At 42.7% G+C, this 27,510-nt stretch overlaps 1 protein-coding gene across 1 annotated transcript in view; it reads right to left on the bottom strand.

The window, feature by feature from the left end:
- The window catches only part of pla2r1 (phospholipase A2 receptor 1), a 70,690-nt gene that overhangs the window by 25,022 nt on the left and 18,158 nt on the right, over positions 1-27,510 (bottom strand). Inside the window, 14 exon segments of the mRNA XM_055638126.1 lie at positions 3,120-3,223; positions 3,313-3,380; positions 4,469-4,641; positions 6,926-6,961; positions 7,716-7,749; positions 7,751-7,864; positions 11,931-12,015; positions 14,760-14,905; positions 16,913-17,124; positions 17,868-18,037; positions 19,791-19,897; positions 21,823-21,924; positions 23,138-23,295; positions 26,350-26,538. Coding sequence (XP_055494101.1) covers positions 3,120-3,223; positions 3,313-3,380; positions 4,469-4,641; positions 6,926-6,961; positions 7,716-7,749; positions 7,751-7,864; positions 11,931-12,015; positions 14,760-14,905; positions 16,913-17,124; positions 17,868-18,037; positions 19,791-19,897; positions 21,823-21,924; positions 23,138-23,295; positions 26,350-26,538 — 1,698 coding nt within the window.

Genomic DNA, 27,510 nt, shown 5'->3' on the forward strand with positions numbered 1-27,510 from the left:
CAGACTAAATAGAGTCATATAGCAAAGAAACGCCCTTCAGCCCAACTCGTCCACGCCAACCAAGTGGCCCCATCCAACAAGAATTCTCTGGTGCATAATTGAAAAAACATTGTACTGTAATAAACTTAATGTCTACTTAATGATGTCATATAAAGTCATACAGAATGGAATTAGGCCCTTCAGCCTAATCTGTCCATGCCAACCAAGATGCCCCATCTAAGCTAGTCCTATTTGCCTGCGTTTGGCCCATATATCTCCAAACCTTTCCTGTCCACATAGCTGTCCTTTTAAATATTGTTATAGTACCTGCCTCAACCACCTCCTTTGGCAGCTTATTCCATATACCCAGGGCCGGCCTTAGGCCAATTGGACCGATTTTTCCAAATTGGGTCCCGCGCCCAAGGGGGGCCCGGTAATTTTCCGTATTTCATATGGAAATACAAATTCGCTTTGTTAAATAAAGATTTTTTTTAAAAACATTCGCCATACGGATTTTTTTACAAAACGAACATAGATAAGAAGCGCTGCACAGCCATCAGACACAAACAATGTGTTAACTGCTACTGTAGCACTTGTTAACAGCCAGTAGTTAACAAGTAGTTATCCAATGCGTCATCAATGCATCGATCCACATTCCTCAGTAAATGTAATTGTGTTTTTGAAGAAGTATTAATGACGCTGCGTTCCTTTGAATACAATTCACGCGGCGTCATTAACACTTCTTCAAAACATAATTACATTTACTGAGGAATGTAGATCGATGCATTAATGACACACTGATAATTTCTTAAAACTGACCATCATGATTGAGGACTTCTTCTTGGTGAGATTCTTGGTCTGCAGCAGGTTAGTAATTTAATTTACCTACCGACCCACGTTGTGTCTCTCTGTCTTTCGCTCTCTCCATCCCTCTCTCTCTCTAGCGCGCGCTCTCTCTCTCCCGTTTCCCACCTCTCTCTCTAGCTCTCTCGGCATTCCCGGAATCATTGACGTTCTGCAGTAGACAAAAATGCTGGAGAAACTTAGCGGGTGAGGCGCAAAGGAAATATGCAACGTTTTGGGACTAAACCCTTCTTCAGACACGGCTATTTCCTTCCTCCATAGATGCTGCCTCAAGCCCTGTCCCACTGTGCGAGTTCACCAAAGAGCTTAAAATCTCTGTGTAGCATCTCTGTCCCTATCCTCAAATTCCCACTTTGAAATAAAATATAACTTTCGACTTGCCTACGTGTTAAAAAGTATCAAATCTTTACATCCTGAGTATATTTTACTCGTGGACATTTTTCAACATGTTGAAAAATCTTCACGAGTTACCACGTTTCCCGAGCACCTGCCGTTAGCGCTAAGAAATGGCATGTTGGCATTTATAACAGAGGAATCGAATATAGGAGCAAAGAGGTCCTTCTGCAGTTGTACAGAGTTCTAGTGAGACTGCACCTGGAGTATTGTGTGCAGTTTTGGTCCATTAATTTGAGGAAGGACATTCTTGCTATTGAGGGAGTGTAGCGTAGTTAATTCCCGGCATGGCGGGACTGTCATATGCTGAGAGAATGGAGTGGCTGAGCTTGTACACTCTGTAGTTTAGAAGGATAAGAGGGGATCTCATTGAAACATATAAGATTGTTAAGGGCTTGGACACGCTAGAGGCAGGAAACATGTTCCCGATGTTGGGGGAGTCCAGAACCAGGGGCCACAGTTTAAGAATAAGGAGTAAGCCATTTAGAACGGAGACGAGGAAGTACTTTTTCACACAGAGAGTGATGAGTGTTGAATTCTCTGCCTGAGAGGGCGGTGGAGGCAGGTTCTCTGGATGCTTTCAAGAGAGAGCTAGATAGGGCTCTTAAAAATAGCGGTCAGGGGATATGGGGAGAAGGCAGGAATGGGGTACTGATTATGAATGATCAGCCATGATCACATTGAATGAATGTGATATGAAAGTGAATTAGACGTCAAATTAAACTTCTTTTTATGCTTTATCTGGTGGGATAAATTGCAGACTTGATCTTCAAAATCTCAAAAATTGTGTAACATTGCTAGAAAATGTACCTGCATCTTGGAGGCCGAAGGTTAGGCTGTTAGCCAAGAAAGAGAGACTTTGTTATCCCTCAGTACAGCAACATCAAGAATGATGTTGCTGTACTGAGGTATAGCCAAGTCTATCCCTCATTGCTAGCAGCTGATGGGAAGTGGCTGTAAAGTGGGAAGCGGCTGTAAAAGAACCCGACCCCCTCCTTCTCAACGCTCCTGCCCTCCCCGCAACTTTACCCCTGGCTGGACTCCCCACACGCTGTGAAAGGAACTCTCCCCCGAATTGTCATATTACTCACGACACGTGACTCATTTATAATTATTTATTTATATTTCTATGAACATTTTTCCCAATTGGGCCCCGCATCTCCTAAGGCCGGCCCTGGTGCTGGAAGAACTCTGTGGGTCAGGTATCATCTGTGGAGGGAATAGTACCTAAATTAAGGACAATGACACAGGTATTCCCAGATGGAAGTATAAAGTGAGGTTTCCCTCCACAGCCTGAAGAAAGGTCCCGACCAGAAACTTCGCCTGTCCATTCCCTCCACAGTTGCTGCCTGATCCGCTGAGTTCCTCCAGCATTTTGCTTTCAAATTAGGCAATATTTTTCCATATTGTGGCAGACTGATGTGACGTGTGTAATTGCGGACTTATGATATTAGATTTTAGACTTTAAAGATACAGTGTGGGAACAGGCCCTTCAGCCCACCGAATCTGGGCCGACCAGCGATCACCCCGTACACAGTAGCACATTCCCGCAACCCAGGGACAAATTACAATTTACAGAAGCCAATTAACCTACAAACCTGCACGTCTTTGGAATGTGGGAGGAAACCAGAGCACCTGGAGAAAATCCAAATGGTCACAGGGAGAACGTGTAAACTCCCTACAGACAGCACCTGTAGTCAGGATCGAACCGGGCTTTCTGCCGCTGTGAAGCTGCAACTCTTCCGCTGTGCCGCCTTGCATCTCTTAACTATCGCTCCATCTTAACGACCGACACCTAGTGCTCTCCCATTTTATAACTAGAACAATTATCTCACCAGACAGTAAAGTTGCAAATGTATTGACTGGTTTAATGGAATAATTACCTGTTTTTGATGACAGATAAACGCATCTGCCACTACGCTTGTGTAAAAGGCTCGGATAGTTGACATCCCAGTTGTTGTAATACAAAGGTGAATCATCTGTCCAGCTGGAGACAAATGAAGCATTTCCTTGGATAATAATCGTGAATAATTGATAAAGGATGTTTCAAAAAATGTTTTGATTGTTCATCCTTACCGGAATCCAGTTTTGGGATTTTCTGCGTATAACCCAATCCACCACTTTTCATGCCCATTTGCTAAGAGCTGTGGAAAACATTAAACATTTCATGAAAAAATACTGCAAAAACACTTCCCTTTTGTCTGCTTTCTGGAACATGGCAACATCAAATAATAATCAGTCCAAAAAAAAGCCAAGAGGTAACAGAATCAGAATCAGAATCGTACTTTATTTGCCAAGTATGTTTTGCAACATACGAGGAATTTCATTTGCCAAGTCAGTCACACAAATAGAAGCATCAAATCACCCAAAACACATTTTAACATGAACATCCACCACAGTGACTCCTACACATTCCTCACTGTGATGAAAGGTGAAATAAAGTTCAAGTCTCTTCCCTGGTCATCAAAATGCAAGTTCATAAGACATAGGGAGCAGAATTAGGCCATTCCGCTCAATGCGTCTGCTCCGACAAGAGTTGGTCTTGGCATCATGTTCGGCACAGACATTGTGGGCCGAAGGGCCATTCTCTGTGCTGTACTGCTCTATGTTCTAGTCCACGACACATTCCTAACTGTTTAATTGAATAAACAAAAGTGATCCAGGTTGTGTTTTCAAGACTTCGATCTGATTCAGAGGTAGTTGGGAGGTCAAGACCACCTAGAGAGCGGCCCCGACCTCCCATCTAGCTCATTGGATACCTTTGAACTATCTTTAATTGGACTTTACTGACTTTATTTTGCTGTAAACGTTATATTCTTTATATGAGTAGATCCTGACTACAGGTGCCGACTGTACAGAGTTTGAATGTTCTCCCTGTGAGTGGCGTTTCCTTCTGCACGCCAAAGACGTACAGGTTTGGAGGTTAATTACCTTTCAAAATTGGAAATTGTTCCTTGTGGGGAAGATAGTGCTCAGTGTGTGCAGGGTGAATGCTGGTTAGCATGGATTTGGTGGGCTGAATACCCTGTTTCTATGCTGTATCTCTAAAAGAAACGAAACCTTAAACTAAACTAAACCCAAAATTAAACTAAACTAAACCTAACCAAACTAAACCTAACCCAAACTAAACCTAACCAAACTTACCCAAACCTAACTTAACCAAACTAAACTTGACCTGTGATATCATTGGTTATTCTGCTCCAATGTGAAACTTCTTCAGAGTTCACCTTACCCTTGACATCCTGTTTTGAATGAAGTTCTGTTCTTTCTGGGTCGTTATGGAAACCAAGTTGCTTCCCATCAGGCTGCAGGCTACAACCGCTGCCAGCCACTTGCCTTCGGTTTCAAAGAACAAATACTCCGCTCCTTGAAAGAAGAACCAAGGTGCAAATGCCAGCTGTTCTTCTATACAGAGGAAACAATTCACAATATGTTTTAACAATGATGCAGCTACACATGCCACTAACAAAGAACATTATTGAATCGAAAGATGCAACATTTAAAGCAGGCTCTTGGGACCACTGAGCCCAAGCCGACCATCGATCAACTGTTCACACTAGATCTACGTGATCCCACTCCCTACATACTAGGGGCAATTTACAGAGGGTCAATTAACCTACAAACCCGCACGTCTTTGGAATGTGGGAGGAAACCGGAGCACCTGGAGGAAACCCATGCAGACAGGGAGAATGTACAAACTTCACATAAACAGTGCCTGAGATCAAGATCAAACTTGGGTTTCTGGCGCTGTGAGGCTGCGGCTCTAACAGCTGCGTCCTTGTGCCACCCCGTTAGCATTAGAAGATAAACACCCTGCAAGATGGTGCGAAAGTCAGGCTATTCTCAGCGAGATGGTCCTAGAAGAGGAACTACGATCATACATTACAATCGCTCCACTCTTAAAACTTTATTTGCACTCTGGGTGGCTTGATTGCAATCATTTATAGACTTTACGTTGACTGGAAAGCACGCAACAAAAAGCTTCGCACTGCATCTCGGTACACATGACAATAATAAATTAAACTAAACTAAATCTCTGGGGAAAAGGAATAGGTGAGTGTTTTGGGTTGGAACCCTTCTTCAAACTGAAAGATAGAAGTGGTGGGGAGGGGTGAGGGTGGGTGGAACTGGTGGCGAGAAAAGGCCAAAACAAATCAGGTCAGGCCACAGATGACCTCAGGAAGGGTGGAGCCCATAATGACCCGTTGTTGGCTGGGGAAGGTGTGATAACGAAAAGGATACACGGATGCAAACTAGTAGGACCTATAGGGTACTATTCTATGTTTTGCGTTCTTAAAACCAGAGAAGAATCTTTCTCACTTTTGGATTTTTTGTTCTGAAAATCCCGGGCAGGTACTTTACCAACTACACCACAAAAATTATTATTGTGAACACGGGGGAGGGGAAAAATGGAACATTATGTTAGTAAGGAGTTACCCTGAGGGAATCTCCACTACTATGATGCCATCCACTGCTATCAAGGAGGAAGTGCCATTGCATCCAAGTGAGTTATTTAATTGTTGCGAGGATCTGTGCCCTATAGTAGGAAACGTGGCATTTTCTTTTTAGAAATGGGCTTAGATCTAAAAAGAACAAAATGTCTTTGTTTGAAGAGGTGTGATGGGTTTTATGATGTGATGTTGCTATCCTAAAGAGACCCAAGGCTTTTGTTTAGTTTAGAGGTACAGCGCGGAAATAAGCCCTTGGGCCCACCGAGTGTGCGCTGACCATGGAGCACTCCGTACACTAGCACTACTCTACACACTAGGGACAATTTACAATCTTCACAAAATCCAATTAACCTACAAAACGTCTTTGGAGTGTCGGAGGAAACCAGAGCACCCGGGGAAAACGGACACAGGGGGACAAACTGTACAGACTGCACTCGTAGCCAGGATTGAACCCGGATCTGCTGCCACTCTCCAGGCAGCAACTCTACCGCTGCTCCAACGCACCGCCCATGTTTATCTTGTTTTCTCCCTCAATAATGTCTTAAGTCTCCTGTTCCGTTGTCGCTACATGTGATAATTCAACAAAAACACAAAGTGCGGATCAGGCAGCATTTCTGGAGATCGTTTTGGGTCAAGCCCCTTCTTCAGACTGAACCAGAACGTCACCTATCCATGTTCTCCAGGGATGCTGCCTGACCCGCTGAGTTACTCCAGCCCTTTGTGTCATTTTTTTTGGTAAACCAACATCTGCAGTTTCTTCCTTCTCACAATTCAACTCTTGACTATCGTCTTGATTCTGTGCCAACCAGCGATCATTGTACACTAGTTCTATCCTACAGACCAGGGGACAATTTACAGAAGCCAATTAACCTACAAACCTGCATGACTTTGGGATGTGGGAGGAAACCGGAGTACCCGGAAGAAACGGGTCATGAGACACAGACACAGACACATAAAACAAACAATAATAGTGCAAAAATACAAAACCAATGCCCATGTCAATGGAGTTCAGTGCTTATTTGGAAGCAGGGAGGACATACAAACTCTGTATAGACAGCACTGTAGTCAGAATAGAACCTGGGTCTCTGGCGCTGTGAGGCAGGATTTCTACCGCTGCACCACAGTGCCACCCAGGTATGGAGATAGTTCATTGTGAAATGTATAACTTTTTTGTAGTTTTGCAGCCACTGTGCTGTGTTGGGGACTTAACTTTGTTATGTTTAGTTCCTTATGCTTACCGTCAACATACCAGTCTGCTTTTTTCAGTTCAGTTCCTGAAAAATAATTATATTAGATGTATTATTTAATATATTTATTATCATTTATTATTATATATTATTTATTTATTATTATTTATTAGCAACATTACTGATTGTCAGTGCTTTATTGTGGACTAAATGGTGCTGGTACACTTGAGTTTGGCTTCTTTGTATTTCTAGTGTTATCTGTTCAATTAATATTCTCCAATTTTAGGTAACCTCTAACCAACCCTCCCACCTTTCTCCCCCACACCCCCCGTCTCCTTTTTTATCTCACCCACTCCCCCCCAATCCTTCCCTGTACCCCACCTGGATTTGCACGTTTTCTGCCCCTCTCCCTCCACCTACATTCCTTCCTCTGGCTTCACAATTTGCAACTCTTCAATCCATTTGTCTGACATCCACTATCTTCTCATTCCTGGCCTTTGTTACAACCATCTGCCTACCAACCGGAGAGAAGAGGGAGTGACCGGGGTGAGATTGGTCCCTGATTATGCCGGCGGCCTTGCTGAGGCAACGTGAAGTGTAGATGGAGTCAATGGCAGGGAGGTTGGCTTGCGTGATGGTCTGGGCTGCGTCCACAACGTGTAGAGATGCCGGTTCACAGTACCAGTGCATGGTGTCACTAAGAGAAGCCAACACCTTCAAGTCTGAAGAAGGGTTTCCACCCGAAACGTTGCCCATTTCATTCGCTCCAAAGATACTGCCTCACCCGCTGAGTTTCTCCAGCATTTCTGTCTACCTTCATGGTTTGAAACATGTTTTTTACCTTTTGGCATTTTGCAAACCCATCCCAGCTTCTCCCAGCTTCTCATCACACTGAAAAGGTGCAAGGGTTTTATCAAATCTGTACGCAGCGCAGATTCTGAGGTCGTCATTTTTTATCTTTGAGTCCAGCAGGAAAACAGAGACATCAACCTGCAGAACAAGCAGCACGGAAACAAGATAGCCCTACAGTCCATGCCGAAAACTTAGTCCCACACGAGTTATAACCCTTTCCCTTCTCATCCATAGCCTTTATTTATTTTTTTCATTTCCTCCAATGGGAATAAATCACTCTTTGAGTTCCCCCTTTTACCCCTAAACATTGTCCCTTAATTCTGTGACCATTTGGGAGTCCACAAAATCCCTCTCATCAAAAAGACCTTTGTTTTGCTCACAGAGAATTTTTATTTTCTCTGAGGGAAACCCAGGCCTAGAGCTATCGGGAGATTTTGTTGTGCAGGCTACCGACTGTATTCCTTAGAGGACGAAGGTGATCTTATAGAGGTGTGTAAGATCATGAGGGCATACCAAAAGCTTTCTTTGCCACCCTATCTATAGGGGAATGCACAGTGTCTTTTACTCAAGATCGAGGAATCAAGAATGAGAGGACACAGGTTTAAGGTGAGAGTTTAGTTTAGAGATACAGCGTGGAAACAGGCCCTTTAACCCACCGAATCCACTCCAACCAGCGATCACCCTGTACACCAGCACTTTCCTACACACTAGGGACAATTTACAATTTACCGAAAAGCCAATTAACCTACAAACCTGTACATCTTCGGAGTGTGGGAGGAAACCGAAGCACCCAGAAAAAACCAACACAGTTACAGGGAGAAGGTACAAACTCCATACAGACAGCACCCGTAGTCAGGTTGGAACCCTGGTCACTGGCGTTGTCAGGCAACAACTCTACCACTGTGCCACCCCATACTGTGGAAGCAACGTATGATGATGCCAGACCAAGGACAATCATGTTTTGTCTTTGAACTTTCACTAAAAGTAGATTAATAACGAATGTTTTTCCCAGTCCACAAGAAGCAATAAAAAAAGATTCCTTGATGATTTTAAACAGCCTCTTGTTGTATTATTGAAAACATTTCTTTGGCTTTGCGCTAAACTTGGTTCTTTCTCTCAGACATAATGGAGCATAGAACAGAACACAGGATGAGGCCCTTCAGCCCACACTGTCCATGCAAATAATGGTGCCAAATTAAACTAATCCAGTCTGCCTCCATTCCCTCGTAACTGTCTACGTGCCTCTTGAACATAGAGTCTAACTGCGTGGAAACAGGCCCTTTGGCCCAATTTGCCCACGCCGACCAACTACACTATCCACCTGCCTGCTTTTGGTCCATATCCCTCTAAATAGACAATAGACAATAGGTGCAGGAGTAGGCCATTTGGCCCTTTAAGCCAGCACCGCTATTCATTGTGATCATGGCTGATCATCCACAATCAGTACCCCGTTCCTGCCTTCTCCCCATATCCCTTGACTCCGCTATCTTTAAGAGCTCTATCTAACACTCTTGAAAGCATCCAGAGAACCGGCCTCCACCGCCTTCTGAGGCAGAGAATTCCACAGACTGACAACTCTCTGTGTGAAAAAGTACTTCCTCTTCTCTGTTCTAAATGGCTTACCCCTTATTCTTAAACTGTGGCCACTGGTTCTGATCTCCCCCGACATTGGGAACGTGTCCTAACCCTTAATAATCTTATATGTTTCAATGAGATCCTCTCTCATCTTTCTAAATTCCAGAGTATACAAGCCCAGTTGCTTCATTCTATCAACATATGACAGTCCCGCCATCCCGGGAATTAACCTTGTGATCCTACGCTGCACTCCCTCAATAGCAAAAATGTTTTTCCTCAAATCTGGAGACCAAAACAGCTCACAATACTCCAGGTGTGGTCTCACTAGGGCCCTGTATAACTGCAGAAGGACCTCTTTGCTCCTATACTCAACTCCTCTTGTTATGAAGGCCAACATGCCATTCGCTTTCTTCACTGCCTGCTGTGCCTGCATGCTTACTTTCAGTGGCTGATGAATAAGGATCCCCAGATCCCATTGGACTTCCCCTTTTCCCAACTTGACACCATTTAGATGGCGATAATCTGCCTTCCTGTTTTTACTACCAAAGTGGATAACCTCACATTTATCCATATTAAACTGCATCTGCCATGCATCTGCCCACTCCCCCAACCTGTCCAAGTCACCCTGTATTCTCATAGCATCCTCCTCACAGTTCACACTGCCACCCAGTTTTGTGTCATCTGAAAATTTGCTAATGTTACTTTGAATCCCTTCATCTAAATCATTGATGTATATTGTAAATAGCTGCGGTCCCAGCACCGAGCATTGCGGTACCCCACTAATCACTGCCTGCCATTCTGAAAGGGACCCGTTAATCCCTACTCTTTGTTTCCTGTCTGCCAACCAATTTTCTATCCATGTCAGCACCCTACCCCCAATACCATGTGCTCTAATTTTGCCCACTAATCTCCTATGTGGGACCTTATCAAATGCTCTCTGAAAGTCCAGGTACACTACATCCACTGGCTCTCCGTTGTCCATTTTCCCAGTTACACCTTCAAAAAAGTCCAGAAGATTAGTCAAGCATCATTTCTCCTTCGTAAATCCAAGCTGACTCGGATTGATCCTGCTACTGCTATCCAAATGTGCCGCTATTTCATCTTTTATAATTGACTCCAGCTTCTTCCACCACAATTAAAATGAAATTAAAATCAAGTGTCACTTTAGTGCCAGCGGGAGATTTTTGTCATCCCATGAGGTACCAAAGCAGATGATTTGAAAGCCTGAATTATACCATCATATATTTGAGAAAATTTTAAACTTGAAAACCAATATGTAATGACATTTGTCAGGAGATCCATCTGCAAGAGTTTGCTTCAAATTTATTCACATTTTGGGGAAATTAAAACAAAATAAACTCAACAGGAATATTTCAATGATGAGCTGTTTTCCCAATATGATTAAGTGAACAACATAGAATTTAGAACAGTATAGCATAGGAACAGGCCCTTCGACCCACAATCACTGTGCCGAACATGATGCCAAGACCAACTCTTATCTGCCTGCACATAATCCATATCGCTCCATTCCCTACATATCCACACCAATCCAAAAGTCTCTTAAATGTCATTATTGAACTGCAGATGCTGGTTTACAAAATAGGACACAAAGTGCTGGAGTAACTCAGCAGTCAGGCAGCATCTCTGAAGAACATGAATACGTGACATTTCATGTGAGACCCTTCTTCAGAAGGGGTCCAATCCTGAAATGTCTCCTCTCCTTGTTCTCTAGAATACTTCTTGTTGTATTATCGAACCATTTATTTGGTATAACCATTTCTTTCTCTAGAGCCCTAGTGAGATCACACTTGGAATATTGTGTGCAGTTTTGGTCCCCTAAGGAATTTGAGGAAGCACATCAACAGGAATATTTCAATGATGAGCTGTTTTCCCAAAATGATTACAAGATTAATTCCCGGGATGGCGGGACTGTCATATGCTGAGAGAATGGAGCGGCTGGGCTTGTACTCTCTGGAGTTTAGAAGGATAAGAGGGAATCTTATTGAAAAAGATTGTTAAGGGTTTGGACACGCTAGAGGCAGGAAACATGTTCCCGATGTTGGGGAAGTTCAGAACCAGGGGCCACAGTTTAAGAATAAGGAGTAAACCATTTAGAACAGAGATGAGGAAACACTTATTCTCGCAGAGAGTTGTGAGTCTGTGGAATTCTCTGCCTCAGGAGAAGGTGGAGGCAGGTTCTCTGGATGCTTTAAAGAGAGAGCTAGATAGGGCTCTTAAAGATAGCGGAGTCAGGGGATATGGGGAGAAGGCAGGAACGGGGTACTGATTGGGGATGATCAACCATGATCACATTGAATGGCGGTGCTGGCTCGAACGGCCGAATGGCCTACTTCTGCACCTATTGTCTATTGTCTCTTAGATGGATTGATTGAGATGCAACATGCAAACAGGCTCTTTGGCCCACTGAGTCCATGCCGACCGTCAACTACCCGTTCACACTCATTCCGTTATCCCACTTTCACTTCCCCTCCTTACACACTCGGGGCAATTTACCAAAGCTAATTAACTTACAAACCTGCACCTCTTTGGAACATGAGGGGAAACCGGAGCATCCGGTGAAAACCCACATCGTCACAGGGAGAAGTAAAAATAATTAGTAATGACTTACTGAGCTGCCATCACTCCATTTCCAGGAGCCAGCTGAAGTGGGATTCCTTTTGTTAAAGCCAATCCAAAACCATCTTTCATCTTCCCTAGAAAGGGAAACAAAATATTTAGGCTGTAATAACAAGAAACTGGAGATGCTGGTTTACCAAAGAAAGACACAACATGCTGGAGTAACTCAGCGGGCAACATTTCTGGAGAACAAGAATAGGTGACGTTTTGGGTCACGACCCTTCTTCAGACAATATATTGAAGCTGATTTTTTTTCTAAATTCTATATTTTCAATATTAAAAACCTTCATGAGTTTTCTTTCGTTTTGATGAGCGTGCAATATTTCCCTCCAGGGTGGCACAGTGGCGCAGTGGGTAGAGCTGGTGCCTCACAGTGCCAGAGAACACGGTTTAATCCTGACCTCAGGTTCTGTCTGTGTGGAGTTTGCACGTTCTCCCTGTGACCACATGGGTTTCTTTCGGGTGCTCTTGTTTCCTCCCACATCCCAAAGAACTGTGGTTAATTGGTGCTCTGTAAACTGCCCCTGGTGTGTGAGGAGTGGATGAGAAAGTGGGATAAGATAGAACTAGTGTGAACGGGAGATCAATGGTCGGCGTGGACTTTGTGGACTGAAGAGACTGTTTCCATACTGTATCTCAAGACTAAAACTAAACTAAACGATCTATTTCAAAGGCACTCAAGATTTCTCGATTAGCCAATATGTGTTCTTTCACTATGATAAACCAAAGACAAAAAGTTCCCATCATAAAAGAGCAGCATCTAACTGTTCTACGGAGACACACGCAGATGCTGAAATCTAGAGATAAACACAAAGCACAAGGGTAATTCAGTGGGTCAGGCAGCGTCTGTCTGATCCATGCTCTTCAGATTCCGATCTAAAAAACGTTGTCTGTTCAGTCCCCCCCCAGATGTCATAGGCTCTTACAGCACGGAAACAGTTGGTTCACACTGTCACTTGGCTAGTTTTATTTGTATTTACTTTTATCATTTTGGTAGTTTTCCAGCACACTCATATTTGGGAGGGAGAGGGAAACCAAGACTAGGGTCTGAAAATCTATAGCCATGTTATCTGCTTCAAGCAAAGCTGAAAATAGTTACGTTAAAGTAAGATAAGATAGCAATTGATCATACATTATCAATAATACAGCTTGTGAAATACTTACATTATTTCATCAACATCCCACTGTGGGCTGAAGGGCCCATTTCTGTGCTGCACTCTTCTATGTTTTTTTTTAATAAAGAGCTTTGTCAGTGGACTGCCAAAAAGTAATTGTAATAGTAAAATATCAGTCAATCCCTATTTAGAATGACTTGTCTGATCTGAAGTGTTGCAAGAATTAGCCAATAATTAATACAAAATTAGCAAAGTTAACTTGTCCCTTTAAGTTCATTTATTCCTCACACGGTATTTTTCACTAAACCAAAATGTTTTTAACTTCCAATGACTCTTTGGATTGTAGACTCTGAAGGTCATTTCAATATCCTTGCATACTTGTGTCAACCCCTTTTTAACAAGGTCATGTCTCTCATTGACTGGAATGTGAAAAATATTTGGCAAGGTGGCACAGCTGGTAGAGTCGCTGCCTCACTGCGCTGGACACCATGGTTTGTTCCTGATCACGGGTGCGTTTCTTCCGGGTGCTGCAGTTTCCTCCCACATCCCAAAGACGTGTGGGTTTGTGGCTTAATTAGCTTCCTAAAATTGTCCCTAGTGTGGAGGGAATGGGATAACGTAGATTAAGAATGAAAGGGTGATCGATGGTCGGCAGTAACTCGGAGGGCCATAGGGCTCGTTTCCATGCTCCATCTCTAAACTAAACCAAAATTAGCAAAATCCTCCCCTCGTTCCAGGTTTTGCAATGTTTCAAATAATTAAATCGCTAGAGAATGTACATTAAAAATACTTCTCCATTGAACAAAGTATCATATTAAAAAATACTGCATAATTGGAGATAAAAATAACATCTTACCCATTAAGCAAGGAAATATATTTTGTACTTAAGACTAATTATTAAAATTGTACAAAACGTTAAAGACTAAAGCTTGTCATTTTAAGTTCATTTTGCTCAAAGGCACAGCTCCCACGCAAGGTAATAAATTAGGATAATTTGGATAATTGGTTTGATAAATCTGTGCCCATTTTCACCCTTTGATTTTTTTTCTGTGGAACAGTCATGCAAATCTATTGGTATATAGTTGAAAAGTAATTAAGGAAGAAGGAAAAGTAGTGGAATCAAGAACCAGAGGACATATACGTTTATGGTGAGACAGGAAAGGTTTAATAGGAGCCGGTGGGGCAACTTTCTCACACAGAGAATTGTGGAACAAGCTGCCAGAGGAGGTAGTTGAGGCAGGTACAATAACAATATTTAAAGGACACTTGGACAGGTACATGGATAAGAAAAGTTTAGAGGGATATGAGCCAAATCCCTCTAAATGTGGGACTAAGTGGGACTAGAGTAGAGATGGTCAGTGTGGGCAAGTTGGGCCGTAGGGCCTGTTTCCATGCTCTATAGTTCTATGACTCTAATCCAGAATCTTCTTTCAAACAGTATAAAGCCATTATCAAATAAAATTATTTAAAGAAAATACATGTTCCACCAATTAATGTTATAATATGCTGTTCAACTGTAATATACATTGCCACAAAAATAAATCAATTTAATTGCCATTATGCTTGATTTTAGACAAACAAGTCAAAATGCATAGAGAAAAGAAATGTTATAAGTATCCCATGTTTAAATTCAATGACATAAAGAAGAGTAAATGAATAACCACACTGTATTCGAAAATATAACGTATATAAGATATACATTTTACCTGGCAAACATCCATCCCAAAATTTCATTCAGAAAAACCTCCTCACTGTAATGGTTAAAACTGGCAAGATGTGCTCCAAATGCTTGACAAAACTGCTCTGCTTCTTCCCAAGTTCTCTTTCTTAACACTTTCTCACGATGAAATACCTTCAAGCATAAATATTTAGATTTATAAAGATTACAGCCCATAAGCTCAAAAGTCCAGTGTAAAGCATGTGTTGCATATACATCTCATTACACTCTGAGTTGAGTTGGCAGTCTGTCACCAAAGTCTAAAGACATTGCATCTAGATTCATTGGAGATTATAAATTCAAAAGTCATAGGAGCAGAAGTAGGCCATTCAGCTCAAGTGTATTCCGTCATTCAATCATGGTGGATCTATCTTTCCCTCTCAACCCCTTTTTCCTGCCTCCCCCCATAACCTTTGACACCCTTCCCAATCCAGTATCTGTCAATCTCCGTCTCAAAAATAACCAGTGACTTGGCCTCCACAGCCGTCTGTGGCAATGAGTTCCACAGATTCATCACCCTCTAGCTAAAGAAATTCCTCCTCCTTTCTAAAGGTATGTCCTTTTATTCTGAGGCTATGGCTCTGGTCCTAGACTCTCCCACCAGTGGAAACATCCTCTCCACATCCACCCTATCCAGGCCTTTCACTAATTGGTAAGTTTCAATGAGGTACCCTCTCATCCTTCTAAATTCATTTTGAAGAAAGAGAGATGATCTTATTGGAACATGCAAAATCTTTTGGATATGACAGGATAGATGTTTCAATTCATGGGAGAATTTGAATATGGGAATGTAAAATTGAGGCAGTCATTTAAAACTGAGATGAAAAGGAAAGTATTTTAAAAGGGTATTAATCTCAGTTATAAAGCACAGAAACAGGTCCTTTGACCCAACTTGCCCATGCCGAACAACAAGCCCCATTTAAACTAGTGCCAGGTGTCTGCATTTGGCCAATACTGCTTAAAACCTTTCAAATGCATGCACCTGTCCAAATATAATTTAAAGGCAAAAAAACCCAGCATGTTGGAGTAACTCAGTGGGACAGGCTGTACCTCTGGAAACAAAAATTGTTATTGTACCTGGCTCAACTACCTCCTCTGACAGCTCGTTCCATAACCCTTAACCCTCTGCAAGAAATTATCCTACCCTGTGTAAAAGACTGTGCTTTCACCATATCTATTCCCGTCGTGGCTTTATAAGATCACTTCTATAAGTCCTAGTCTACCCAATTTCCCCCTGTAGCTCAGACCCTCGAGTCTTGGCAACATCCTTGTTAATCTTCTCTGCACCCTTTCCAGCTTAATGGCATCCTTAAAATATCTGGAATGTTCTTATGTCGGAGGTTTGTGGAGGCTGGATTGTGAGGGTATTTATGAAGAAAGTAGATCAAGTTTAGGGAACTGAGGACGACGGAAAAGAGGCAGAGAAGAGTAGATGAAGCCTTGGGCACTAGGTTGCGATGACACTGAATGGTGGGCACATGGGAGGTGCCAGGTGACAATCCTTCTCCTGTTTTCTCATATTACAAGTTAAGAGATTTTGTCGTTGTGTTCCAGATCCCTGGCTGCAGGGGACAAATTCGACCCGCTGATCGGCTGTGGAAGTCCCGATGTGGTCGTGTTCGGCAGCCTTACCCAGCCAAGGCGCCACATTTTCGGGGGGGACTTCCAGTGGGAGTTCAAGTGTACTCGGGTAATTTTGTCCACATTAAAGGAGGTGCCGGGCCATCAGTTGTCTGAAAATCGGTGGTGGATCTGTATCAAATACTAGAGAACAAAGCTTTACAGTAAAAGGGGCAATGTTTAAAGGAGATGTGTAGGGCAAGTTTTGTTTTTAAACACAGATTGTGGTGAGTGCCTGGAACACGCTGCCGGGGGTGATGGTGGATGCAGATACAATAGTGGCGTTTAAGAGACTTTTGGTCAGACATATGTTTATCCAGGGAATAGAGGATTATGTGCAGACAGATAAGAGTTGGTCTTGGCATCATGTTCAGCACTGACATTGTGGGCCAAAGGGCCTGTTTCTGCACTGTGCTGTTCGATGTTATACTTTCTACCACTGTCAGCTTTGACAGGTACAGCAAAAATGGTGAAAAGAACTTTGCTTATAATTTTCTCACAGCTATCTTGAAATGTTTTCACCTTAAAGCAGTTATGAAGGTCTGATCTTGACTCCCATCCAAAGTGACATTTGTTGTTTGCCTTCATGGTTGGATCAGGGAAGGTGTCCACTTTTACACTTGATGCTACTTTGTCCTCACATAGAGGTAAGGCCTTGAAGGTTTTACAATCTTTAACTTCCCAAAGTATATGAGATTTCTCTCTTACTAATGCCACACAACCACCTGAATATGCTGAAAAGCAAAGAAAGCACAAAGATTATCAGTAACTTGTATAACTTGGAAAAGTACAACAGAGAAACATGGATAGACAGTCAAAACCTTCTTCCCCAAGGTGGATATGTCCAACACTGAGGGCATAGCTATAAGGTGAGAGGGGGAAAGATTAAAGGAAATGTACGGGGCATGTTTCTGTAACACGGAGGGTAGTAGGTGTCTAGAACGCATTGCAATGGTGGAGGCAGATACGATAGTGGTGTTCAAGAGGCTTTTAGGCAGGCACATGTAAGTGCAGGAAATAGAGGGATATGGATGATGTACAGGCAGATAACATCAGTTTAACCTGGCACCATGTTCGGCACAAAGATTGTGGGCCAGAGGGCCCGTTCCTGTGCTGTACTGTTCTATGTTCAAAATATATAATGCCAAGATAAACTAACCTCATCTGACCACATATAGTATGATCCATATCCATGTGTCAATCCACAAACCACCATCAAATCTGCCTCCACCACCACCCCTGGCAATGCATTCCAGGCACCCACCACTCTCTGTAAAACAGAACTAGCCCCACACATCTCCTTTAAAACTGTTTTTATCAATCATCTTAAAGTACAAGAGTTGCAAATTAACATTCTTTTAATATAAATGCAAATGTAAATACATTCATTAACAAATGACAAAATGCTAAAGTTATTGTTGGAAGTAACACATTAATGAATCTGTTTTTCAATAAATATTACAGCTTGGTTATTCACCTGGTTGATCCTTATTCCAATTTGTGAAAGTAACCGGTATTTTCTGATTGTTTGTTGTTAACCATGTATATTCGCCTGTGCGATTCCTATCCTGAAGACCAATCCAGAAATATTTATTTTTTTCTCTGGCAAAATTGCTGATCAAACTATCAATGAAAGCATGTTCAAATCTATGGAAAATAAGAGAAAACTTAAAAAATTAAATATAGGACCAAACCGACACTAGTTATACTTTCCGTATCAGTCAGAGAAGCTCACACAGCTCATTCATCTGTAGGCAGTGCAGTGGTCGAGTTGCTGCCTCTCAGTGCCAGAGACCCTGGTTAGATCCTGACCAAGGATGCTGTCTGTACAGAGTTTGTACGTTCTCCCTGTGACTGCATGGGTTTTCTCCGGGTGCTCTGGCTTCCTCACACACTCCAAAGACGTACAGGTTTGTAGGTTAATTGGCTTCAGTAAAATTGTAAATTGTCTCTAGGATAGTGCTAGTGTACGGGGTGATCGGCAGTCAGCGTGGACAAGGTGCGCTGAAGGGCCTGGTTCTGCGCTGATTCTCCGAAGTCTAAAGTCTTGTTCTGGTCTCCCCTCCTGTGTATCTCACAACACACCCAGTTCTAACCTGCGTCTCACATATAGTCAAAGAATGTGGAAACAGGCCCTTTGGCCCAACGTGCTCACACCGACCAATATGTCCCACATACACTAGTCCCACCCGCCTGCGTTTGGCCCATATTCCTCTTAACCTATCCTTAATGTTTCTTAAACATTGTGATAGTACTTACCTTAACTACCTCTTCTGGCAGCTCGTTCCATTCACCCACCACCTTTTAGTGTAAAAAGGTTATCCCTCAGGTCCCATTCAATCTTTCCCCTCACCTTAAACCTATGTCTTCTTGTTCTCGAATCTCCTACTCTGGGCAAAAGACTCTGCATTTACCCGATCTATTTTTCTCATGATTTGTGCACCTCTATAAGATCATGACTACCTCTATGAGATCAGTATATCCGAGTATATCTGAGATGGTGTTGAGCTACTGGTGTTGCATGAAGTTGTACTCTGTGGATATTCTGTGTGAAACACTTTTGCTACTATTGTGAAAGGAACATTGTGCCTTGGAATTGTATTGGATCTCAATGTAATGGAAGTAAGGGCGGAACAGTAGTGCTGCGTGCAGAGCCTTGCCCCACAGCATCAGTGACCCGATTCTGACCTCGGGTGCTGCCTGCGTAGAGTTTGCACGTTCTCCCTGTGACTATGTGGGTTTCCTCCGGGTGCTCTGGTTTCCTCCAACATCCCAAAGATGTGCAGGTTTGTAAGTTAATTGGCCTCTGTAAATTGCCCCCAGTGTGTAGGGAGTGGATGAGAAAGTTGGATAACATAGAACAAGTGAGAATAAATAAATAAGTTCAATAACATTTAAAAAATGCTCCAACAGACAAAACAAAGCCCAAAGTCGCTAATGGAACCCTGGTATGTGCCAGCTTAGTTGCAGTTGGTAGTTTAGTAGGAGTTAGCAATGTCCAAGAGGCTGGTTGGATTGTGAGTTTGGTCACTGATAGAGAGTTGACATTGAATGATGTTTACAGCAGGAATTTCTGCTTTCCAGAGCAGGATTCTAAAAATCCAACTTGCGTTACTTGGTCAATCAAGGACCACAGGTCAGCTGAGAAGGAGTATAGAGGGTGACATGAATTCTGATCTCATGCAGAAAGAAATTTATTGATGTGACAGTCTGAAGAAAGGTTCCGACCCGAATCGTCACCTATTCCTTTTCTCCAGAGATGCTGCCTGACCCGCTGAGTTACTCCAGAATTTTACGTCAATCTTCAGTGTAAACCAGTTCCTTCCGACACATGTAACAAAACACAACAACTGAATCATTCATTCATCACAAGGAGTTTGTCCGGTGATCTTAATGTTACCTGTTCTCAATGCTGGCAAGTGTACAAAGTGATCCCTTTGAAGTTTCGTCGAATGTTTGCAAGTTAGTGTCAATGTGATAGCACGAGTCGTCATATCTTTTCCATTCCTGAGGAATAAAATCCATCCTTAGTCAGACAATATAGAGCGTGGAACATAGAACAGTACTGCACAGGAACAGGCCCTTTGCCCCCCAATGCCCATGCTAAAGATGATGCCAAGATAAAATAATCTCCTCCGGCTGCACATGATCCATATCACTCCATTCACCGCAAATCCATGAGCCTATCTCAGTCTTTTAGATATCCCCATTGTATCCAACTTCACCACCACCCCTGGCAGCGCGTTCCAGGCACATACCATCTTCTGTGTAAAAAATACCTGCCCCGCACACCACTGTTAAACTTTGCAAAGGACATTAAATGTTCTCAGTGTAGGATCGTATATATTAACAAGACCAAGTACAGACTGGGCGATCGTTTCGCTGAACACCTACGCACAGTCCGCTTTGGCCTACGCAATCTCCTGGTTTCCAACCATTTTAACTCACCTTCCCATTCCCACACTGACCTTTCTGTCCTTGGCGTCCTCCACTGTCAGAGTGATGCCACACACAAGTTCAGGGAAATAGCACCTCATATTTTGATTGGGCAGCTCACACCCCAATGATATGACCGTTGATTTCTCTAATTTCAAGTAACCCCTCCATTCCTTCTCTCACCCCCTCCCTCACCCTAGTCGTCCTACCAGTTCCACTATTCACATCCTTGTATCCCTTCGTTATCACCTCTACCCCAGCCAACATGGGCCATTGTGGGTTACACCTTACCTTGGTCATCTGTTGCCTTTTCCTACCTCTAGTTCCCGTCCCTCTACATTCAGTCTGAAGGTGGTCCCGACTCGAAACGTCACCCATTCTTTTTCTTCAGAGATGCTACCTGACCCACTGAGTTACTCCAGCACTTTGCATCTATCTTCGCTAACGTTACATTGTTTATTTGTAAATAGCAATTGACGTTACTCCTACATTACCACAGTAACTGGATTTCAAAAGTACTTCTATGGCTGTAAAGGGGCTGTCCCACTTGGGCAACCTATTTGGCGAGTTTAGAAGAGTTTGAAAAAATGTCATGCTGAAGATGCTGAAGACCTCCTTCGACTATGTTGAAGACTAGCTTCGACTAGCTATGACTAACTTCGGGAAAATTGGACACCGAATAGTGGAGAGTGAAGAGGGCCTCTTTCGATCTCCTTCGACCTCCCTTCGATTATGATGAAGGCTATCTACGACTACCATATAACCATATAATCTACGACTACCTTCGACTAACATGCCGACCTACTACGACGAGGAAAAAAATTATTGTTTTTTTCCCATGGCAACATTTTTTAAAAATCGTGGGCATTTTTTAACATATTGAAAAAAACGCCGCGACCTAGCTGAGGCATCAAGTACACGGAGACCACTCTCGAGCATGAAGGAGAGTTATGAAGACCTCCTATGACCTCGTGTCTACCATGCTGCAAGTATGAGTCGAGGGCAATCTCGCCAGAACTCGCGGATTAGGTTGCCCAAGTGGGACAAGCCCTTAAGACAGTTTTGGACATATCATAGATATTCTGCGGCACGGTGGCGCAGCAGTAGAGTTGCTGCCTTACAGCGCCAGAGATCTAGATTCGATCCTGACTACGAGTATTGTCTGTACAGAGTTTGCACGTTCTCCCTGTGACCGCATGGGTTTTCTCCGTGTGCTCCAGTTTCCTCCCACATCCCAAAGATATGCAGGTTTGTAGGTTAAATGGCTCCTGTAATATTGTCCCTAGTGTGTAGGATAGAATGAGTGTACAGGCGCGGACCAAGTGGGCCAAAGGGCCTGTTCCCATGCTGTATCTCTACATTAAACTAATATTCCTCTCAATTGATTTTTCATGATCCTACAAAAGTGCACACTTCTTTTACACAACAGCAAGAACCAAACACAATCAAGGTTAATCTTAAAAACAATACACCATTCCATGAAATACATATCCCACCTCAAGACAGCCTTTATCTTTTCCTTGCTGTTCCACTTTTCCTGGTTTCTTACAGATGCTCCACATTTTCTCCTGGCAGTCTTTAACTTTCCACTGGCCATTCTTTGAAATAAAGAAACACAATTCATGTCACAAACAGAAAATGTTGTACAGCGACAGCACAAATTGTACCTAATTATCTGATTTCCCCAACTGCAAACATTCATGAAATTCACCATACTCCTACCTTTGAAAGCAACAAATTTGACATGTGCAAATATCCTACTGACTAAATTAAGATGTTAATTTATTACTGCTTGTGAAGTTGTGGAGTTCAAATAAAGACACAGGCATTTAGCAGTGACACTGAATGTGCGATATAAGGTTCAAGTTGTTTATAGCTTCAAACAAACTATGTTTATATTAAGTGAAAGTTAAGATAGTTATCCCTTGACAACAGATGATAAAAACAATCTGTCGTCTCAATCTGTAGAGAATATGAGAAGTCCTCGAGTATTTGACTTTTCCATCCTGGGGAACAAAGCTTCTGACTGTCCCTATCGATGCCTCTTAGAATTTGACACACTTCTAATATGTCTCCCCTCCACAGAGAAAACAATCATTTATAATGATGAAAAATTACATGTTGTTAAGAAAAGTCAAAGGCGGACAATATTTTAGATATCTGATGTTTTACGCATGCTTGAGTTACGGGACTTTAAAATAACATGGTTGTTTTTAGTTTAGTTTAGAGATACAGCGCAGAAACAGGCCCTTCGGTCCACAGACTCTGTGCCGACCAGCAACCCCCAAACACTAATGCTACCCTACACACTAGGGACAATATACAAGTTTACCAAAGCCCAGCAACCTACAAACCTGTAAGTCTTTGGAGTGTGGGACGAAACTGGAGCATCCGGTGTAAACTGACACAGATCACGGGGAGAACATACAAACTCCATACAGACAGCACTCGTGAGCAGGATCAAACCCAAGTTTTTGGCGCTGTAAAGCAGCAACTCTACCACTGCGCCATCGTGCTGCCTGTCTATATTTGTTTGTCTGAGTAATAACTTTAATTTACGCGCACCTATTTTGGTATAACACTCAATTTATGGCTGGCACCATCTGGCAGTGCCTGGCACATGTTTGATGTACGCTGCTTTTTGATTTACACGCTGCTTTTCAAACGCAGAACCCCTCTGTGTAAAATGCGAGGTGCCTGTATTAACTAAATGAAGGCAAGTAAATTTTCCAGCGCGGTACCCAAATATTTTTGACTAGACAATAATACATCAGTTTTTAGAAAAGCAAAGATATTAGTAAATATATTTACAATTGTCTGCAATGATACGCAGTGTTCTCTGGTGCTGTATGGAAAGTTTGGTTCATTCTTGTGCCAGTAAGTGAACGTTACAGGTGATTCCTCAGACCACGTAAATTCAGCAGGGGTTCTGTTATTGTATAGTCCAGTCCACACCTCTGACACAGTTTCTGTCAGAAAAAAAGTCATTAACAGTTTAAGACTGAATACAAGAATCATGATCATTATCTAAGGTAGGGTAGGCAGTCAGAACATTTTTCCCCAGGGTGGAAACGTCAAAGACCAGAGGGCCACACCAAGAGTGGAGAGCAGAAGGATGAGGAGTGATCTTATAGAGGTGTACACGATCATGAAAGGAAAAGATAGGATAAATGTAGTGATGAGGGAGATAAATGAGGGAGAAAAGATTTAATAGGAACCCGTGGGACAACCTTTTTCCCAGATGGTGGATGGTATATGGAACGAGCTGCCAGAGGAGGCAGGTATTATTACAACGTTTAAATAACATTTGGACAGGTACATGAATAAAATAGATTTAGAGGGACATGGGTCAAACACTGGCAATTGGGACAAGTATAGATGGGGCATCTTGGCCAGCATGGGCAAGTTGGGCTGGTGGGCCTATTTCCATGCTGTATGAATGTTTAATTAACATATGTACCAAAAACAGAACAATAAAATCTTTCTGCAACGTAATGTCTGTAAACGCAGTACTAATCGATTATATGAATAAAAAAGGTTTAATAAATTAAAACAAAATATTAGTGCAAAACAAGCCTGAAGTTCCCAGTGCAACCAAGACAATTTGTAGTTTGTAGTTTAGTTGATGTTTGCAGTGTTCAAGAGCCTGATGGTTGTTGGGAAGAAGCTGTTCCTGAATCTGGATGTTACAGTTTTCAGGTTTGCTGGATGATGGCTGCAAGGGGCCTTTATGGCCAGCTGCAGCTGGGACTTTGAAAATGGCACCAACACCTGATGACTCTTGCCTATGGACTCCGTGGGCTGTTTCTATACATTCTATACTTATCCTGGGATTGTACCTATGTATGGCAATAATTTTACTGAACTGTAAACTGTAAAAAGAGAATTTAATTGCACATTGGGGTGCTTGTGACAATAAAAAAACAGTAATCTGTATTCCTATTACCTGTCTGAAGAAGGGTCCTGGCCCGAAACATTACCTATGCACGTTTTCCAGAGATGCTGCCTAACCTGCACTTTGTGTTGAACACATTATCAAATTAGTTCCAAATGAACATTTCTTGGTCAGCCTGGTGTGTATCAGAAGCAAAGGCTTTACATGCCGCAGCCTACGTCACTGTATATACTTTTAAGATACATTTCAGGGTCCTTGTACAAGAGCATATAGAGAATTGAATATTTTGGCAAATGGAATGTGTGAAATAGAGACCTTGGAATTGTTTATGAAAAAGTTGCAATTAAAACAAAGAATAGGAAGGAACGGCATTTGGAAAGAATTGGTAGAAAATGAAAAGACAAAATAAGCTGTGATGTTTTAAAATTGAGACGTCATGGACAAAGGCCCTAAAATGACCAATCCTAATGCAGAGGACTGGAGTATTGGGCCAGAAATATACCTTAGATAATGATACTTTAGTTTATTGTCACATGCACCAAGGTACAATGAAACACTCTTTTGTTGTGTGCTATCCAGTCGGTGGAAAGACTATGCATGATCACAATCAAGCCATCCATAGTGTACAGATATAGGGTGAAGGGAATCATGTTTAGTGCAAGATAAAGTCCAGTAAAGTCCGATTAAAGATAGTCTGAGGGTCTCTGAAGAGGTATCAAAGAGGTCAGGATAAGGTCCAGGTCCCCATAGCCTCTGACATCTGTGCTAATCTGTGCTAATCAATAATCTATCTATCTCTGCCTTGAAAATATCCACTGACTTGGTCTCTGCAGCCATCTGTGGCAAAGAATTCCACAGATTCACCATCCTCTGACTAAAGAATAGACTGATAGGAAGGTTCAGTTGCCTGATACCAGCTGGTATGAAACTGTCCCTGAAGCTGGAGGTGTGCGTTTTCACACTTCTGTACCTCTTGCCTGGTGGGAGAGTAGAGGAGAGGGAGTGACTGGGGTGAATCTGTGGTAATACTGGTGGCCTTGCCGAGGCAGCGTGAAGTGTAGATGAAGTCAATGGAAGGGAAGTTGGTTTGTGTGGTGGTTTGGGCTGCGCCCACAACCTTCATTGGCTTCTGTGTGAGAGATTATGGCGACACTAGGAACTGCATATGCTGGTTTACAAAATAAAGACATAAAGTGCTGGAGTAACTCAGCAGGTCAGGCAGCATCTCTGGCGAACAAAGACAGGTGACGTTTCGGGTTGGGGTGTTTCTTTAGTCTGATTGTAGAAGGAGGGGGGGGGAGAGAAAGCTGGAAGAGAAAGTCTGGCAAGTGATAGGTGGGTGCAGCACTTTGTAACAGATTATGGGTACTTACAGTGCCAACAATCCTAAAATTTGCATGCAATTTAAGTTTAGAGTTTTTAAAGAGTTTAGAGATAAAGCGTAGTGACAATTTACAATTTTACCAAAGCCAATTAACCTACAAACCTGTACGTCTTTGGAGTATGGGAAGAAACTGGAGCACCCGGAGAGACTCCACGCGGTCACAGGGAGAACATACAAATTCCGTACAGACGAGACAGCATCATAGGATCAAACCCGGGTCTCAGGCTCAACTCTACCACCTCAACTCAACTCAACTCTCAACTCTCAACATTTAAAAGAAAAAATGGGATGAGTTATGCAGCAAAGATCCAACCAGTAACGTATAAAATGTACACTTCTGCAATATTATCTGAAATTCTAGTTTGAGGGAAGTGATTTGCCAAATCTTTTTTCGTCTATGTTAGAGGAGAACTTGCTTTCAAAGGGTCTCACAAAGGAGGCTGGTGCATGAATTAAAAGCCCTGGCTGATTAACAAAAAAAGTTGGAAGTTTGATCCTGACAATGGGTGCAGTCTGTATTGAGTTTGCATGTTCTCCTGTGACCACGTGGGTTTTGTCCAGGTGCTCCTGTTTTCTCCCACATCACAAGGACATGCAGATTTGTAGGCTAATTGGCTGCTGTAAATTGCCCCTGGTGTGTAGGATAGTGCTAGTGTACGGGGTGATCGCTGGTCGGCTCGGACTTGGCGGGCTGAAGGGCCTGTTTCCATGCTGCATCTCCAAACTAACCAAGCCTGTACTCACCATTCATAAATAACTTCATGAGGTTCCCCACGTCTGCCAAGGAATGGACACCGACGAGTTCACTTCCGTTTTCGCGACAGGAGGCCAGTGCATCCTTCCAGCCCTGAATCTCCTTGTGTGTCTTGTAGCAGAAGCCATTGTGAGAAAGCCAGTCTGGCTCACAGCGTGTAGCTCTATATTGCCAGAACTCTGTCATGCAAGCCAGTAGAAAAGACACTTAGATTCTCAACATGACATCGCAAAACAATCAAAGTACGAGGTTAATGTATGGTTTGGTTCATTCTGGTCTGGTTTGGTTTCCTTTGAGTACTTTGTAGATTACTTAGCTTGTGTTTGTATACTTGGTATACAGTAAGTGTCAATTATCCCCAGTATGTGTAGGCTTGTGTTAATTTGCAGGGATCGCTGGTCGGTGTGGACCTGGTGGGCTGAAGGGCCTGTTTCTGCGCTGTATCTCTAAACTAAACTACTCCGATTGCCTCCCATGTCCCACAAACGTGCACATTTGTAGGTGACCAACCTTACTTAAAGGTAGACAAAAATGCTGGAAAAACTCAGCGGGTGAGGCAGCATCTATGGAACGAATGAAAAGGTGACGTTTCGGGTCGAGACCCTTCTTCAGATGTCTCGACCCGAAAAGTCACCCATTCCTTCGCTTCATAAATGCTGCCTCACCCGCTGAGTTTCTCCAGCATTTTTGATTACCTTCGATTTTTCCAGCATCTGCAGTTCTTTCTTAAACATTACTTATAGTACCTTTTGTTACTTTGTCGGCGCCTTTGTGGTGACTCTTTTGTGTAGTTTGTACGCAAATAGAAGAATTTCACTATATCTAGGTATAGGTTTCACTGTACTTAAAGTATCATCATCTTCTGTACTATTCCCACCTGCCTGCATTTGGCCCACATCTCTCTAAACCTGTCCTATCCATGTATTGTCCAAATGTTTTTTAAATGTTGCGATAGTACCTGCCTCAACTACCTCCTCCGGCAGCTTGTCCTATACACCCACCATCCTCTGTGTGTGAAAAAGTTGCCCCTCGAGTTCCTATTACATTTTCCCTCCCACAGCTTAGATCTATGTCCTCTCTTTCTTGATTCCCCTCCTCTGGGTAAAGGACTCTGTGAATTCATCCTATCTAATCCTCTCATGATCTTATAC

Source organism: Leucoraja erinacea, chromosome 7 (genome assembly GCF_028641065.1).
Source record: "Leucoraja erinacea ecotype New England chromosome 7, Leri_hhj_1, whole genome shotgun sequence".
Taxonomy (NCBI): domain Eukaryota; kingdom Metazoa; phylum Chordata; class Chondrichthyes; order Rajiformes; family Rajidae; genus Leucoraja; species Leucoraja erinaceus.